At 46.4% G+C, this 18,484-nt stretch overlaps 1 protein-coding gene across 2 annotated transcripts in view; it reads right to left on the bottom strand.

The window, feature by feature from the left end:
• Positions 1-13,260, bottom strand: part of LOC146771982 (E3 ubiquitin-protein ligase TRIM38-like) — a 93,607-nt gene extending 80,347 nt beyond the window's left edge. The window contains exons 1-2 of one of the 2 annotated variants that reach the window (XM_085640276.1): positions 12,801-13,260; positions 1,255-1,348 (exon numbers count right to left, since the gene is read on the bottom strand). In XM_085640276.1, the coding sequence (XP_085496402.1) occupies positions 1,255-1,348; positions 12,801-12,895 (189 nt within the window). In that variant the 5' untranslated portion in view covers positions 12,896-13,260. Of the gene's footprint in view, positions 1-1,254; positions 2,059-12,800 lie in introns of those variants that run through there. The other variant, XM_085640277.1, reaches the window with a different exon arrangement.
• Between the last annotated feature and the right edge of the window lie 5,224 nt (positions 13,261-18,484).

Below are 18,484 nucleotides of genomic sequence, written 5' to 3'. Positions count from 1 at the left end.
TGTAATTACTAAAAATTACGGTGCAACTTAAAAAGAAAACACTATTGTACAGTGGGATAAAAGTTATAACCAAACATTAACCTTTTCAAAAATATTTTGGGGGGCAGCAGTACTCCAGTGCTGCTCTGTAGATTTTTTTTTTAAATATCTAGAGAGTTAAAACTATTTTGCTCTACCTATTACCACTTTACTAAGGTGGTAAAAATTAGGTCAAAAATGCCAAACCTAATACTTACCTACATCGGAAGAAATAACAAACAACATGGTGAAAGTGTACACAATAACATGGGTGCCTTTAACTTTTTTATGATCACCTAATCAGCTAATGACCGTGGTAGGCGAAATACCGACATTTTTACAAAAATACCGCCATAACAAATAGTACTAACTTTAGATACATTATACATTAAAACTTATAAAAATAATGACATAACATACCTGCACTACACAAAATAGGCATGTGCACACCATTATATGTAATCCTGCCAAATTTAAATAAAATACGACTCCTGGTTTTCAGACAGTGCATAATTTAAAAGTATATGTTTCATATATTCAATGTAAGCATATTTTGGGATCTCCATTTTCTCTTTACACCCCCTTCAAACAACCCTGCAAAATATTACTCCTTCCACAATTAAACCAGTGGAAAAAGTCTGCTAAAGTGTGACGGCATTCCTCAAACGGGTGCAAAGGTATCACATTTTTTTTTAAATCGATAGGTTGATAATCTATACAATTTTCAAAACAAAAAGTTAACATATTAGTACTTCATGAAAGTGGTAAACGGTTTTTAACAATAGTAAAACGTAATAATTAACTATACGTAACACCCTTGTAACCCACTGGTTTTCCCTTAGTGAAATTGGATTGTGATGGAAGGCAAATGCTAGCCATCATGGCCTCCTTTCATTTCTATTCTTTGCTGGGCAGATTAATCAGACTCAACATCCTTTGACCTCTGATGTTGAGTCCTTTGACCTCAACATCAGAGTTTCCATCCAACCAGTTTAGATTGGACTAATTTGTCATTAGAAGGTAAGCTTTCAATTCCTTCCTAGATCCCGGTGAGCTGCAGTGATACTTTATCTGTAAGCTCCCCATCTCCTACAGTAGGTCATACTCTGGGATATATACTCATCCGCCATCTTCCCCTGTACTAGTCATTAGTAACAGGAAAGTCCTATACTATGCACCTTTTATTTCTGGCTGCTTCACTCATTAAAGGGGACCCCACCTGCCAATGACACTCACCTTCAGCTCTGATCTTTTCTTGTCCTCATCTGTTGCGAATCTCTTCACATCTTCCAGGTTGCTTCTCATTTGAATCAAGCGACTGAAGCATTTTCTATAAATAATTTTAACAAAAACATGATGATTCAACACCAGTGATATGCGGGAGCAATTTTTTAATGTACCCCCACTTTCAGACCGATAGCAAACCAACCACATTTCCTATGGACCACATAACTGCTCAGTTTGGGCTGCAGCCCTTCCCGCTTGATGCGCGTCTTCCAGTCTGATCAGGACTCCAGATCTTCAATGGATAAGCTGCACATTGATGTGGAAGATCTACTGGTTCCCACTCTTATTCTCAACAAACAGCACCTACTCTGGAATTACAAGAAAGCTCCCCATAATCATTCTGACTTATTCCCACACAAACAAGGCTGAGACATAAAATCTGAATGTATTCATCCATTCACCTTGTCCATTGACACCCACAGTGGGAAACAATGACATCGGCGCAAGGATATGGGTAAAGCCCTTCAATGTTTGGAAAGAGGGGGTCTGGCTGTCCTTGAAGTCAAGTGTAAAATTGTGAAGCTCTCAACATGCGAGGGCTCTAATCGGGGGTACAGAATTATTGAGAATGAGAGAGCACTGTATTACGAAGACACGTTCAGGTAGATTTTTTAAGCTTTATTCTGTCATGAGGCATAGACCACCAACTCCTGCTGCCAGCCTGCTGTTACTCCAGGAGTAAACTGTCTCAACAGAATGCTGCCATGGAGATGGAATAGCATGCGCATGCAGCACAATTCAAAAGATCACAACACACTGCATATTCAACCCTATGCTTAAGAGGAGAGTTCTTCTGCAACTCGCATCACTTTTTAAATACCTCTATGTTATTAATTTATAGGTATCCACATACATAGTGGCTTCAGACATATGAATGTAAATAGCATGATACATAAGACCAACCCTCATTAACACCAGAATAACCAAGAGAAGTCAACTTACATAAACAAATCAAGAACCTTAATATATTAGTCGCATTATCTATGTGATATATGTCGTCAATCATTTGTGGCACTATTTTCCAGAGAGTTCATTGTTCCAGCAAGTATCTGCTCCACCCTTACACCAGACATACCACTGCAACTCGCGTCACTTGAAAGTTTACTTAGGAAACGTCGACCAGATCTTTGCTTTATACAATGGATTGTGACGCTGAATATATATGGTCAATTGGAAAGGGATTTGAGTAAATAGATCATTAAAATGGTGAAGAGAAATTAGGATAATGAAAACTACCTACTATTGAAAACAGTGGAAGGTAAATATGTACAAGATAATATATAGCTGGAGTCTCCCCACGAATAATTTTGTTAAAATGTTTAAGGGAGAACTCAGTCAGATGTATGCAAGGATGTGTGGATAAAGAGTGTTTGAAATCGGAGAGTAAAGTTATGGGGGAGAGAAGTCAGCGTCTTGGTTTGAGCTATAACTGTGGGGAATACCCAATTCACTGATTTGCAAGCTTGCTCAAGCAGCATAGTTTAACTCAAAAACATACATATGTTACACACGCAACAGCAAGGCAACACAATAATAATGTTTGGACAAAGAATTGAAAATGTCTAAATCTCATTAAAAAGATGCAAATTTAAAATACCAGAAAAAACCTAATGGAATCTGACATAGGTATCAAATGTTATACCATAACTACCTGGTAAATAAAGTCAGCTAAGAGTAGTAAAATCAGATTCATTTTTTCTCAAATAGGGCATATGTACGCTCCTTTTTATTGTGATATGCTTACGGCCATCTGCTTCAGATATTTCTCCCTTGTGGTTAAAGCAGCATATTTTAAAGGGTAAAACCAGTTATCTAGTCACCAAATCTCCTTTGTTTTCAAGCAAGTGTGTTCCCTGCACAACAAAAATTAACATTGTGGATTTGTTGTGGAGAGCGCCGCCATTTTCAGCCTCTATTCCGGGATGTCCTAGCTCAGGCCACCACACATCAAAAGTCATCTTCGCCCCAGAAACCACCAGATCGCCAGAACTCTTCCTGTACCTGGCCCCAATCTTCTGACTTCGCTCTACAGCTAAAACAAGAGGAGGGCACTGCAAGAGCTATTCAAAGGCAAATGTGGTGCGGAAAGCCTGGGGAGGGGGCTAGTTTTCCTCCCCATCATGAGTACTGTGTGGCTGGTCTTTGAAGTAGCGTCAGGTGGCTCGGTTCCACTGAATGCATGTACCTGGGGTTTCGCATACACACCAACAGACCTGATTCAGGCGCGAGACTCACGATTTTTGAAGCAAACAATTGCTGTATGTTGGTTGTCTCCCGCCTGAAATTACCACTGCTTCGATAGAAGTCAATGGGAGAAATACATTCTCCCGCTATTTTATTTTTCAATCTCCCCCTTACCTCTTCTAAAATATCGGCATGTATGGATTAGTGGCATAATATTTAGCAGGAATATAGATGCCTTTTGTTAATCACATATATATATATATTCACTGAAAAAACCATAGGTTTCACACATGTTATAGTTAGCGGAAATTTTACTGATAAAAAACCAATGAAATTCCCCCGTTATAGTTAGTGCAGGCAACTATAACTCACGCGACCGCAATCCTCTGCTGATGCTAATACTGTATTTAGACACTTATTTGCCCATGTCTTCTTCCATACATTTTTAGCTATACATATATTACAAATATTTTTTTTTCATAAAGACACATATGTCATCAGCAGAAGATTGCGGTCGCGTGAGTTATAGTTGCCTGCACTAACTATAACGGGGGAATTTCATTGTTTTTTTATCAGTAAAATTTCCGCTAACTATAACATGTGTGAAACCTATGGTTTTTTCAGTGAATTTGCAAGGTTTTTTAAATGCTAATTCCTAACTATAACGTGTGTGAAACCTATGGTTTTTTCAGTGAATTTGTACGGTTTTTTAAATGCTAAGTTACTTTACGCCATTCGTGGCGTGCGCGCCCACTTAACGCAGTTCGTTCCGTGCGCGTTCCGTGCGCGCACGGTGCGCTTCGCGCACCGTGCGCGCACAGTGAGCACGCGGTGCGCTTCGCGCACCGTGCGCCCACTTTACGCAGTTAGTGCCGTGCACGCACGGTGGGCACGCGGTGCGATGACAAAGCAAGAAAGCACGTCAACAAATCTGTTTCTGCTTTCCTCCGTGACTATGGTATGGGTGCCATTTACCACAACAACTTGCGTTATGACATGCAAGACATTTATAGAGGAGATGGTGTGCACTTCAATGATGAAGGGAACAGAGTCTTCCTCTTGAACCTTAGACTCTGCATCGGTACTTACTTGTAGGTACCACTAAAAAATCATTTCATAAACACAACGGCTCTTTTTAGAGCTCCCTAATATCTAAACTCTTAAATCTGCTTTTCATTTATTTTTTTTTATTTTTTCTACCGTACGCTTACCGTAAGCTTACCGTACGCGTACCCCGTGATTTTTTTTAAAATCAATAAATGTTTTCTTTGTACTTTACAGTCCTTCTTTGACCACCTCACAAATGTTAGGGGGTCTGTAACTCTCCTCATTGCCCCCTTTCCTTGTTTTCACTCTTTTTTTTCAGAGTGAAATACACAAAATGGCGGCCGCCGCTTCCTGGTTTCGGCCGATTCGAATGTTTACTAAGATCTAAGAGCCAATCAGAATCGCGCTCGCGCACGCCACCGTACGCTTACCGTAAGCGTACGGTAAGCGTACCGTAAGCGGGCTCAGATATATATATTGATTTAAAGGCTATTTTCTCAGAATCTACTGAACAGATTTACACCAAACCTACAAAAGGCACTTCCTTGACCTAGGGACTACCTCTCTGCCAAATTTTGAGTAATTCTGTTCAGCCGTTCGGGCTGTAGCTCGTTCTAAAGGTCCTATGGAAAAATGCATGGGAAAAACGCGTTTTGGGACCCCCCTTTTATCTCAGCCCCCGCTTGACGGATCCCCCCGAGACTTTCAGGGTAGGAGCGGAGCGTAGCGCCCCACCTATTTTGAGAAATTCGCGAGGATTCGTCGACCGGCGCCAAAGTTATTCAAAATAGAATGTTGAGGTTTTCCTATGGAAACGTGGTCCTAACTATAACTACCTACTGGCGACCGCCAGTAGGTAATATATATATATATATACACACACACACACACACACACACACACATACACACACACGTGTAGATATAGATAGATCAGACTATATAATCCAGGTGTTCAGACACCTTTAAAGTAGCACGGAGCCTTGAGTTCACTTTTAAATAAGCACAGGGTCGCATTTTTCTTTTAATGTTGAGTAAGGCCAAAGTTTACTTTACATTTTTATCATCAGGCTGCAGAGACTGATAATGAGCAGTGCTCAGTCAGCTTTATGGGTCAGAGGTGAAGCACAGAGGTATTTAACTCTTAAATAAAAGTCCTTGTGGACTCAATATTGGAGCATGAGAACAAAATGATGTTTCTGAAGGCTTTTAAAAGGGAGAAAAGTAAAACGAAAAAGTACCTTAATGATTAACTTTACATTTTACTTTTCTCCTATTTTAGTGTCGCATTGACAAACAGAGGGCCTTTTGCTCCTAGTGGCCAGTAGACACTGAGCCATATTTATAATTCTGTGCCATATTTATAAAATGGGAGAAATTTAAAGCGAAGAAATCGCACCTCTACCATACACATCAGTAAGCATCCTTGAATTTGATCATGTAAGAATGTCCACTAGCGGTAAGTTGTGTACCATCAATTTGTTGACACGTTTTGGTGGGATTCATTCATAGGCTCCACCTCCTGCAGGAATATGATACGTATATATCTTCCATAGAAGAAAAACTCCTTTTTACACAACATCTAATACTACTCCAAACACATATTAGGAATGTACAGCCGGGAATCCAATGCTCCAATTAAAGAATTCAAGAGTCTATATACATCTCTACTCGGAATGACTCAGCAGCAGATGAAAAGCATCACTACACCAAGCAGGAAAAACAAGCTCTACTTTCAGGATTTGTCTCATATGCCACATGTCAAAGGCAAAAAACTTCTGCAAGTCCGTCAATTCTGTACGATCTTGTTTATGTCGAGATCATTAAAGCAATAATAGCATAGCCCAATCTCTACACAGGTGTTTACTCTAGCACCAATGTGCTTCAATTCTTGTTAATACCTCCGGTGACAAACCAGTTTTAATCTTCAATTGATATCGCAAAATAATACGACTCCTTCGTCCTGTTCGAGTATGTAAATAAAGGTTTGTCATCACTGGGGCCATGCCCCCCAAAACATATATTGCTAAACTACGACCCTGTCGTACACTATGAACTTTGTTTTACCTCAGCCAGGTCACACAGAAACAACATATTCTATTACAGGACCGGAGGCTTCGTATTATGCTTTTCTTTCTTATTTATTGCTACTCACAGCAGCCAATGAAAACTTTCCTTATGCAAAACAAACTACATTTCCCATGATGCATGCACCACATCACTTCCTGCAGAACCCCATAAGAGCCAGTAATACCGGAACCAGTCCTCTTTCTTTGCTGCTCATGCAGACAGATAAGTTGAGCTCTCGATTATTGTAATATTAAATACATTATTTTAATGATTAAAGCGCCGCTGGCAGCATGTAACACATCATTGTTTGATTTAAAGTCTCCTTGAACGCCGCGTTGCATTTTGACACGAACGCCCGATTTTGCGGGACGAGCCTGATTTCGCGCTCTGAGCGCTACGGAGCTCCCGCTGGGAGCGGGGAGGTCTCAGGGCTTAGCCGAGGTCCATACACACGGCGTTCGATGCGTGGGGGCATCGCGCCAGTTTATGGCACTTTTCCCAAGCGTCTGATAGATTGCACAACAGCGCGTCGAAGCTCTTCATTTGTATAAACAGCACGGTACCGCCCCGCCTTCGGTGGGTGCATATCATTATGGCAGATCATTATCGTGTAGCGCGAAGGCTCTCCTAATAAGCCGGTGCTCTGGGAGCCGGTCACTTTAGTTTTTTTTGCTTCAGGTTTCCACGTGCGTAGCCCAATTGGGCTATTTTGGTAGGATTTGGGCTACGCACGTTTAAACTGCCCGTTTTCTGTAGTTTTTCTTTTGTTTTTCGCCATTCAAGGCTGATTTCCATACAGAGAGCATCTACTACGCCTGGCTGGCTGTAAAAAAGACTTGGGCCTGGAGGGAGCACACCTCCTTGGATCTTTTCCTGCTCTTTTGGCTCCATTACGCCCTGTGGGCTGTAATAATTGGGATACAGCTTTTGCTGAGGAGCTAGGTACCGGTGGTGTGGTGCTGAGGGTTGGCTCCCCCCCTGTTACTCCTCCTTACTGCTGCCTTATGAGCAAGTACGTCTACAAATTTGGTTCCACCATGGACAATTGGGTGCACTACGAGGAGGATGACACCTTTGTATGAGGAGGAGGTGGGTACACCTGCCATCGAAGATAATATTGTTGAGGCCCTGGACGCTTCCGTGCAGGAGTCAGTCAACAAGGCCCTGGAGAAGGCAGTTCCGGGAACTGTGCAGCAGGCTTTGGCGACTGCATGGAGGCCTATTTCTAGGCAATTGGAGAGGTTCGCGAAGCATCATGGCTTCACTACCCCAACTGAGGAGCCGGCAGAGGCGCCACGACCTAAGTCCTGGCCTCATTCTGCTTCCTATTTGTCACTCCCGTGCCCTGCGACAGAGAGGGAGAGGGTTCAGGACACTGATTCGGAACCTGGTTCCACCTCCTCGGACACCCCTGATGATTCCCCTCCCAGGAAGAAATCTCGGAAGGTTAAAAATGTGGAGACTCCACAGGCGGCCCCTACGCCTTTCACCTTCAATCCCAGGTGGCAGCGTACCTACATGAGAACTTGCGCAAGAGCTTTGACAAGTAAGTGCGCAACAGACTGCGGTCTGAATGTCCCCGACCGGACCTTACGGACAAGGTGGCGGAAACTCCCGAAATTGACTCTAGTCTGCTAACTTTCCTTAAAAAGTTTGCCAAGGACCCCAAGAAGGGTATAGACCGCGCATGGCAAGGGTGCCAAGACAAGCTTCTAGATGTGGTCGGTCCCCTAGCCAAGATATTGGAGATGGCTCTGGAGGCGGAGGAATCAGGAACCGCTATTGATTCCCATGTATTGGCGGGCTGGACCCAGCGGGCTATCTGCCTATTGGGTAATGCCAACTGCGCAATCTTCACGGAGCGCAGAAAGTCCATCCTGATGCGCATGGACACTAACCTTACGGAGTTGGCAGCGGCGGAGCCTGGCCCTTTGGCGGACGGCAACCTATTTGGCAACCGCTTCGTCAAAGATGTGGCGAAATACGTGGGCACCTTCACAACCCTGGACAAAGCTCAGGCAGGAATCAAACGGGTATTCCAAGCAGGGGTTTTCAACAGGGCCGGACGAGGCCGGGGACGCTCGTTTATCCGTCAATTCTCCCAAGGTCCTCAGCGAGGAGATTTCGGACGCGGCAGGGGAGAGTGGGACTCCACCCGCGGTGGCACCTTCTACCCCACCAGGCAGCGCTTCAACAAGCGACGCTTTAACAAGGGATCCTATCGGGGAGGATTCCAGAACACCGAGTCTTCAGGTGAGCGCTCCAGACTTACTTCTTCTTCCATTGGGGGGACGTATTCAGCAGTTTTATCACAACTGGGTTCAAATATCGCAGGACGCCTGGGTGTTGCAGACAGTTCAGGGGTTCCATCTAGAGTTCTTTCAGACACCCTGTCAGGTTCATCGGCCCAGACAGCTTTCTTTTTCCCAACTAGAGTGCGATTTCATCGATTCAGAAATAGAAGGATTGCTGCAGAAACACGCGATAGCACCTTGCGACGAGGGCCCTCGTGGTTTCTGCAGCAATATTTTTCTGGTGCAGAAGAAAGGCGGTGGTTACAGGTTGGTACTCAATTTGAAGGATTTCAACCACTATATGACTTACAAGCACTTCAAGATGGAGGGCATCCATCTGCTGGCGGACCTGTTGAAGCAGGGGTACTGGTTAGTCCGTCTGGACCGGAAGGACGCTTATTTGTCCGTCCCCATAGATCGTCCCCATCGCAGATTCCTTCAATTTCAATGGCGGAACCGGTGGTACGAATATTTGGTCCTTCCTTTCGGACTTTCCTCAGCACCGTGGTGCTTCACCAAGGTTCTGAAACCCGTCATAGCCTACCTCAGGGAACAAGGGGTTCGCATGATTGTCTACCTGGACGACATGCTCATCATGGCACAGTCTCAGGCGTTGGCGGTTCAGCACTTGCGCATGACCATTCGTATCTTGCAGAACCTGGGGTACGTGATCGAGCCAAAATCGGTTGTGTGTCCCACGCAGACAATATATTTTCTGGGGTTCGTCATAAACTCTCAGACGGCCCAGCTCAGCCTTCCAAATTCCAACCTTCAGGATATCAAGAAGGAGCTTCGCTCCTTCCTGACCAAACAAATGGTCTCTCTCAGGGGAATTGCCCGGATAGTGGGACTTCTTGCGTCATCCATTCAAGCAATATTCCAGGCCCCCTACACTACAGGCCCTGCAACGACTCAAAATTCAGCACTTGCAGAAGGGTCTTTCATACACGGATGTAGTCCCTCTGTCCCCAGAAGTGAGGGAAGAGATCCAGTGGCGTTTGGCCCACGTCGAGGCGTGGAACGGCAGAGCAATTTTCGGCTCTCTGCCGGAGGTGGTCATAGAATCCGACGCCAGCCATTGGGGTTGGTGAGCGCGCTGCGGAAATATTTCCACAGGGGGACGTTGGTCCCTGGAAGAGTTAAATCTTCACATAAATTGTCTAGAACTCACCGCAGGATCTTTTGCGATCCGGACACTATCTCCCAGGCAGGTCTCATGTTGCATCCTTCTTCGGATGGACAACATATCGGCAGTGCAGTACATCAACAAACTGGGAGGCACGAGGTCCTCAATGTTGGTGGAGATAGCGAAGGCCTTTTGGCACTATTGCCTGAGTCATCAGATTTCAGTCATAGCAGAGTACATTCCGGGTCAGTCCAATGTGGTGGCGGATTGGAACTCTCGCCACCTCAGGGACTACAGCGACTGGCAACTTCTCCCACGGGTGGTCTGGTGGTTGCAGGAGATATGGGGGTTTTGCGAGATCGACCTGTTTGCCTCCAGGCTTAACCGTCAAATGACGAAGTTTTTCAGCTGGAGGCCGGACCCATTGGCGCTGGCGACGGATGCCTTTGCGCAGGAGTGGACTCAGAAGTTGAATTATGAGTTTCCACCCTTCATTCTCATTCCTCGAGTGTTCACGCAGGTGATGCGCCAGAAAGCAGAAGTGATATTAGTGACTCCCTTGTGGAAGTCGCAGCCTTGGTTCCCGTTGTTACTGGAGGCGAGTTGCGACTTCCCCAGGAGGATCCCATGGTCCTCGACGATGCTCCAGGGCCCTCATGGAGAGAAACACCCGATGGTTCTATCGGGGCATCTGTCTATGATGGCCTGGAGACTTTCAGGCAGCGTTGGCAAATGCCAGGATTTTCGGAACAAGCTTCCGGCTTTATCAACCAAGCGTGGGCCCCCTCTACCAGGAAACGATATTCTTCAGCCTGGGGATGTTGGGTTCGTTGGTGCATGGGACAGCATGTGGATCCCGTGGGGGAAGGATTACCCTTTATTGTAAACTTCCTGTCAGAAAAAGTGGCGGAAGGTTTAGCGTTTCGCTCTGTTAATAACTTCCGCTCCGCCATTTCGGCAGGCCACTCTCAAATCGAGGGCAAACCTGTCGGAATGCATCCTTTAATATGTAAACTTCTAAAGGGTATCAGAGTAGCTATTACACCCAAACCAAAGTATTCTTCTTTGTGGGATGTCTCGCTGGTTCTGTCACTATTTAACAGATGGCCCGACAACAATATGTTGTCCAGGAAACAATTGTCAGCCAAACTGGCCATGTTGCTCTGCCTAGCGGCCTGTAGACGTTCCTCGGACGTTAAAGCTCTGGATATTACAGGTAGAGTATTTACTCCAGAGGGAGTTTCGTTTAATTTTACATCTAGAACTAACACAATGTCACGCAGTGTGGATTATCATGCTTTTCCCGACAATGCTAAACTTTGTGTGGTCCAATGCCTTAAGGTTTATGAAGAATGTACCAGGGCTATTAGGCCAGATGGTGTGGTACAATTGTTGATTGCTCTGCAAAAACCGTACAAACCTGTGACTGCAGCTACTATAGCCAGATGGCTCAAAAATGTTATGCAGGAAGCGGGTGTAGACACTCAGGTCTTTGGTGCACATTCTGTTCGAGGCGCTATGGCCTCTAAGACCTTCATGTTGGGTTCTACTGTACAGGATATCATGCATTCTGCAGACTGGTCATCTGAGTCAACGTTTAAGCAACTTTATTATAAACCGGTGGGTGACATATCCTTTGTTGTTTTTAATCAGCGTTAAACTAGCATAATACGAAGCCTCCGGTCCTGTAATAGAATATAAAATTAGCTAGAATTCGCGCCAAGAATTTTCAATTCTATTAAGGACACGGAGGCGAGGATTATCCCACCCGGTTAAAATACAGTATTGTAATTATTGCCCACCCGTTTTGCATATATACTCTGATTATACAGAAGTTACGGGTTGTTCTATCTCTGTTTTTTCAGGATCCGAAAAGAAGATGGATTAGTCGTAATCCTGCTTGAAGTTGACGTTCTTCCCAGCTGGTCTGATTTCCTTCCACGTTGGAAGCTGTTGTTGAACTTTGTTATAATTATTGGACTTATAGTTCGGAGCAAAGAAAGAGGACTGGTTCCGGTATTACTGGCTCTTATGGGGCTCTGCAGGAAGTGATGTGGTGCATGCATCATGGGAAATGTAGTTTGTTTTGCATAAGGAAAGTTTTCATTGGCTGCTGTGAGTAGCAATAAATAAGAAAGAGAAGCATAATCCTCGCCTCCGTGTCCTTAATAGAATTGAAAATTCTTGGCGCGAATGCTAGCTAATTTTATATTCTCAGAGACAAGGAGAACTGACGGATGTGGTCCGTCGGCTGCGCTGCCGCCTCTGGTGCAGGAAACCAGGGTTCGAGCCTCGGGGTCGCGTCCACATCCTGTGATCCTGGGCAAATCACTTAATCTCCCCGTGCCTGAATGTGTAATGTAAATACGGTGCTATGTAAAGCGCTCCATTACCTTCGGGTCGAGTTCGCGCTATATAAAGATGCAAAAAAATAAATAAAAATTTTAAAAAACAAGTCTGTCGCAGACACACCGTGTTGTCTTTGGCACCACGCCTACAGTCATGAGGCACAACACAGACCCTGTGTGACAAGAGAATTCTACTCTTTGGGTTCATCGTGCTCTAGGGAGCACATTATAGCACCAGGCCCGTGAGTCCAGACAGAATCCCCGCAGTTTCTCACACAGGCCTTGTGTTCTTGGGCACGGTCCTACAGTAAAAGAACTGAGGTCCCAGCGCTGTCCCACACACGGCTTGTACTCTTAGTCGCAGTCAGTCAAGCAGTACAGAGTTTATGGTCAAAGAGCTGCGATCCCAGCAGTGCCTCGCACATACCTTGTACTCTTGGGCAGCCTCCTCCATAGGAATGACGGTGTGAGACCGGTGGTCCCTGGACCGGTCACACACCACACAGATGGGCTCCTGGTCATCCTCACAGAAGAGCTGCAGCCGCTGCTGGTGTTTCTCGCACACGTTCTCCTGCGGCTTCAAAGAGGGGAGGTGAATTTTTTGCATTTCCACGAGGTTTCCCAGCTGCCGGATGGGCTGAAGTATTTTCTCTTGGGATATTTCTCTGCACTGGGGACAGGCGAGGTTTGTCTCGGACCCCTGCCAGCACCGTGAGATGCAGGGCTGGCAGAAGATGTGTCCACAGCCTATGACCACCGGATCCTTGAAATATTCCAAACAAATCGAACAAGTGACTTCGTCCTCCAGGTTCTGAGACTGGGCTGCCGCCGCCATGATGCAGTAATAGACCAGTTTCGTTTCTGCTGTTTGTATCCTGGGAGTGCCGCTGCCCGCGTCCCACGCAGTGGGACATCAGCAGGGCAGCTCTCTAGTGGCCGCCCGTCGCAGCCTTCCCCCTCTTCTGCCTCGCGCGCGAGGCTACGCCCAGGGAGGAGACCTCCCAATAGTGTGGAGGTGGAGGTGGGCCGTTGGGGGTGGGGGGCGTTAGTTCTTCGGGCGGTTGGGGGGCCTGACCAACCGGGGGTGTGCCACAACACGCTCCGCCCCTGTCAGAAGGGGCGGGAGTAGGAGACAGATCACGTGACCCAGTGGATGATCTGAAAATAAATATGTGCCACACTGCCGGGCATCGACCCACCGTGTGTGCTGGCTCACCAGGCGGGCGGAGCAGCTAGGGGCTGCTTGCCCTGGATCGCCCGTAAGATAACCCATTTTTATTGTCATACTTATGTTGTATGAAATAAACCTGCAGCAGTTCTTCACCCACAAAGAAAGTGTCAGTGTAATCATTGGGTGACGTCTGTGCATGCGTGTTGATTGAAGCGGATGACGGTGTGGTCACTATATCCCAGCTTCCTGTCTCCCACTGCGCAGACGGCCTGTCACTCTAGCCAAGCCACATCTGCCTGGGAGGAACCGGAAGTCGAACTGCAACTCAATATAACGGTTACGGAACGTGAGAGCACGTCAGCAACGGGTACGGAGAACCAGGGGCGCGAAGTTCACTCAGCGCTTGTGGTTTGTCCTGTGCATTCTGGAACTTGTAGTACAGTGTTTAAAATGGGAATAAAGAAGCGCAGGTACTCATTAAAATGAGCTAGAGGTGTGGTGAGTGGGCGGGGGGCAAAGGGCAAGACATGATGATACTTAAAGATTTCTATACCAGCTGCAGCACATACCAAAACACAGGAAATACGTGTCTATAAACTAAACAGGTTAACCTGTTACACAAAATGAAAGTCAAACGCAATGATGTGTTAACATTTCCCTTTTTGTAACATTTGCAGCGTCACTCCTGTTGTTTGTTGTCTTTGGCAGAATACTAGATATTATGGAGCGTACACACACAGAAAGAAACAAGCAGACATGCACACAAAAAGCATTGCACACATTTCTTTTAAAATACCTCTCAAGAGTGTCCCCATTCTCTCAGTCAAGAGCAGCAAACATAAGCAGGCAAACACACAGACATAAGCAGACACACACAATACACTCAGATTGGATTAAAGCCATTTTCAACTCCCTCCCTCGGCTTTCTTTTGTTTTAAAAAAAAACTTTGATAATGCTTTGTTTAATAAAATACAATAACATACAGTATTGTAAAAGGAGCATGTGGCGTAATGGCCAAAGCGACTGACCTTGAAACTGGGGAACCAGGTTCGAGTCTTGGCAGGAGACTGACGCATCCCCCACTCTGCCTGAAAAATGAATGTGCACGTCTGTAATGCAACCGGTGGTCATGTAAAGCGATCTGATACCTTCGGATCGAGTTTGCGCTACATAAAAGTGCCACCCAAAAAAATGAGTGTGCATAAGCCCTATATATACAACAGAAGTATAATTGAACAGGAAGTAAGTAACAAACATACATAGTACAGTATATATAGTGCTATAATAATCTGATTCAAGCAAATATCATTTAAAGAATTTTGAAGAACAGAAGAAATGAAAGAGGAGAAAAAGTAGAGAGCCGAGGGAAAAGGAGAGGATAGGTCTTAATAAAATCTAAGAAATGTAAACATAAACAATAAAAATATAATACATAGCGCATCCTTAGAGTTCTATTAGAAAGTCCCTTGGCTTTCGTAATTGCCGCTGTCACTGTTAATGTTACTAAGACTTCTAAAGCGCTCTGTTACCCTGGGGTGTCCGGGCGCTGGGCACTGCCTACCTGGACGTAGATAAGATAAAACTGTTCATGTAAAGAGCCATGTTTTCAATTCCTTCCTGAAGGAGGAGCTCAGTTGAGTTTCTAAGATGCAAAGGCAGGCTGTTTCAAGCCTTTGAAGCACAGTGACAAAAGCTCCTGCCACCCCAGCTGGCCTTTTTAAAACGAGGCACAATCACTTGTTTAGCTTCCGAGGAGCGCAAAGCTCCTCCAGGAACATACCATTGTATCCCATTTTTCAGAACCTCAGGGCCAACACCCATAAGGGCCTTAAAAACTGTACACAGAGCCTTAAACTGTGCCCGTTGTTTGACAGGGAGCCAGTGAAGATCTCTAAGTCCCATCCTCACAGAGACAAACCTGGGTGTATCTGTTAGCAGCCTGGCTGCCGCATTCTGTACGATCTGTTCAGGTGTCTCTTTTGGATGTTCATGTAGAGACTATTGCAGTAATCCAGACACAACAGAATTAAGCCTGGGCAAAGCACTATGCTACGCTCGCGTAGTTTGCGAAGTTTGTGCTACTTCGCACTACGCGAATTGCACGGTCATTTTTTGCTTGCTCACGGTCCTCAACGTCAAGTTGGCGACCGCGAGCAAGCAAAATGACATCTCGGCGAGACATTTTCCTCGTTCGCGATCAGCAACATCAAGTTGCCGATCGGGAGAGTGGAAAATAAACCTCCCGGCGAGCTTCTCAACGCGGGGAGGTCAGGTTTCTCATTGCGAGTGGTCGCGTATGCTCGCGACTGCTCGCGATGAGAAACTACCAGTCCGTGCTGAGAAAGCTACCGCTCGAGTAGAAATCTACTCGAGCGGCAGAAAACGACCGCTTGCACTGTGCAAGATGCAGTTTGCACTGATTGCACAGTGCGGACAAGCATCCGGCACTGTGCAATCAGTGCGAGCAGCATCTTGCACAGTGCACTACGCAGTTTGCGAAGCTACGCATAGCTTGCGTAGTGCAAAATGCACTTTGCGTAGCTACACGTAGCGCTACTTCGCAAACTACGCCCAGGGTTAAACAGAATGAGCGCTGTGGCTGCTATCTTCAGGCTGTCTTCCGGAAGGAGGAATTTCATTTTCCTCAGAAATGTAGAAACTTGATGAGCTGATTTGGTCACTGAAGGAGAGTTTCGAATCAAGGATCACCCCCAGATTCTTAACCTTCTCCACAGGGACTGGAATCGTACCCATTGCAGTTGGCCACCAGTCCGGTGTCCAGGGGTTAGAGGTGTTCCCAAATATGATCACCTCTGCTTTACCTGCATTGAGTTTCAGGCAGTTTGATGCCATCCACTTCACTGGGCTGCTTTGATTCCTGTGTTTGCACAAATGCAAACGATAGTGTAGATGTGACTGACAGCACAGGGCCATGAATAGACGCTTCTTTGTCAAACACAGCGTGATGGTGAACACTTCCGGATACTATGCAAATTAGCCCCTGCGGATAGTTCAGCGGCGGCTCGGGGCAACAGATGCGCTTTGGCTGTCAGAGACAGATTCCACTCCGACCGTTTCGTGCTCACCAGCACTAGCAGCTAAGGTGACCAACCATGCGTAAATTTCACGGACCGACCGTTATTTGGGCCTCTTGTCCGTTGTCCGTGAAACATTCTTCCACGAATGCCTGTTGTCAGTAATTTCAGACATTGAAGCGAGCTGTCCCCCATCAAATGGCCTGAGAGTTCTATAACTCCCAATGCAGGGGCCAGCTCGCGCTCCTGTTATGTTATGTTATGTTAACAGTTTTGTAAAGCGCAAACAGCTGCCCTCGCAACGGGGCGTCCCGGCGCTGGAACCATAACACAACCAACTGAACAAGGGGAGGGGAGGGACCTAACAGGGGGGGAAGAGATAGGTTTTAATAGTTCTGCGGAAAGCTAGGATGTTGTCCATGCATCGAATATTGAGGGGAAGGGAGTTCCATAATTTGGCCCCCAGTAGTTTGAAGGAGCGCCCTCCGATGCGGCAAAACTTAGTGTAGGGCACCATAGCTAGGTGTTGCCCCATGGACCTGAGGTTCCGTTTGGGAGAGTAGGGGGTCAGCAGTGAGCGGAGTAGCTCCGGGCCTTCGTTCCTCATGATTTTAAAGGCGAATATGAGGGCCTTGAACTGGATGCGGGCTTCCATGGGTAACCAATGTAGTCTGTGAATGGTTGCTCTCGCCGAGCATCTTTTAGGGAGACCTACTATGGCCCTTGCCGCCGAATTTTGTATCCGTTGGAGTCTCTTAACTTCAGTTTTATTAGCTCCTAACAACAAGACACTCGCGTAGTCCAATCTGGACAGAATGGTAGATTGAACGATGAGTTGTCGAGTTTTGGAGTCAAAATAGCCTAAGATGGGGGTGAGGCTTCTCAGTAGGCCAATGCAGGTTGCGGCAACTTTTTTTGTGTGCGACTGGAAGCTAAGCGCAGAGTCTAGCCATACTCCCAGGTTTTTCGCTAGAGTCTTAGGGGGGGGTGCTGGGCCCAGTGATTGGGGCCACCAGAGGTCATTCCAGTTGTTACTATTTTTCCCCATTATCAGCACCTCTGTTTTGTCGCCGTTGAGTTGAAGGCAATTTGCCGTCATCCATTTAGCAACGGCGGTCAGACCATCCCTGAATCTAGTGGCATCGGGGGAGGGGGCATGGTTGATGCTGATGACCAGCTGTGTGTCGTCGGCGTACGACACCATTGTGAGGCCCCATTTCTTGGCAACCTCCGCCAGGGGTTGCATGTATAGGTTAAACAAGGAGGGACTGAGGGCAGAGCCCTGTGGAACTCCTTGTCCTATGTTTTGGGGTTGGGAGATAAACGGGGGGGCGGATACCCTAAACGATCTGTTGGTTAGGAATGATCTGAACCATTGGAGTGCCGCGTCTGTGATACCTATGTTTCCTAGGCGTTTCAATAGGATGGCATGGGAGACCGTGTCAAAGGCCGCGCTGAGATCGAGTAGAATCAGCGCGGCACTTTCGCCGGAATCCATAATTTCCCGTAAACTTTCTGTGGAAGTTAGGAGCGCGGATTCCGTGCTGTGGCCCGGCCTGAACCCGTGCTGGGAGGGGTCCAGGATGTTGTTTTTTGCCATGTGCTCACTTAGTATTTTGTTAGCGTGGGCTTCCGCGAGTTTCGCGACCCATGGGAGCAGCGAAACGGGCCGGTAGTTCTCCGGTTTAGCTGGGTCTAGGGAGGGTTTTTTTATGATCGGTGTTACCCAAGCCTGTTTCCAACAGGTGGGGACCGTAGCCGTGGCAAAAGAAAGATTAAGGAGTGAGGTCAAGGGTGGGAGGAAGAGTTCCAAGGCTTCCAGAAAATGAGTAGGCCTCATCGGATCTGTGGGAGCGCCCGATTTCACCTTCCTACAGAGTTTAGAGAGTTCTTCACCGGAGATG

The sequence above is a fragment of the Triturus cristatus genome, unplaced genomic scaffold, assembly GCF_964204655.1.
Source record: "Triturus cristatus unplaced genomic scaffold, aTriCri1.1 SCAFFOLD_168, whole genome shotgun sequence".
NCBI classification, from domain to species: Eukaryota; Metazoa; Chordata; class Amphibia; order Caudata; family Salamandridae; genus Triturus; species Triturus cristatus.
This window is presented reverse-complemented; position numbering and strand designations above follow the sequence as displayed.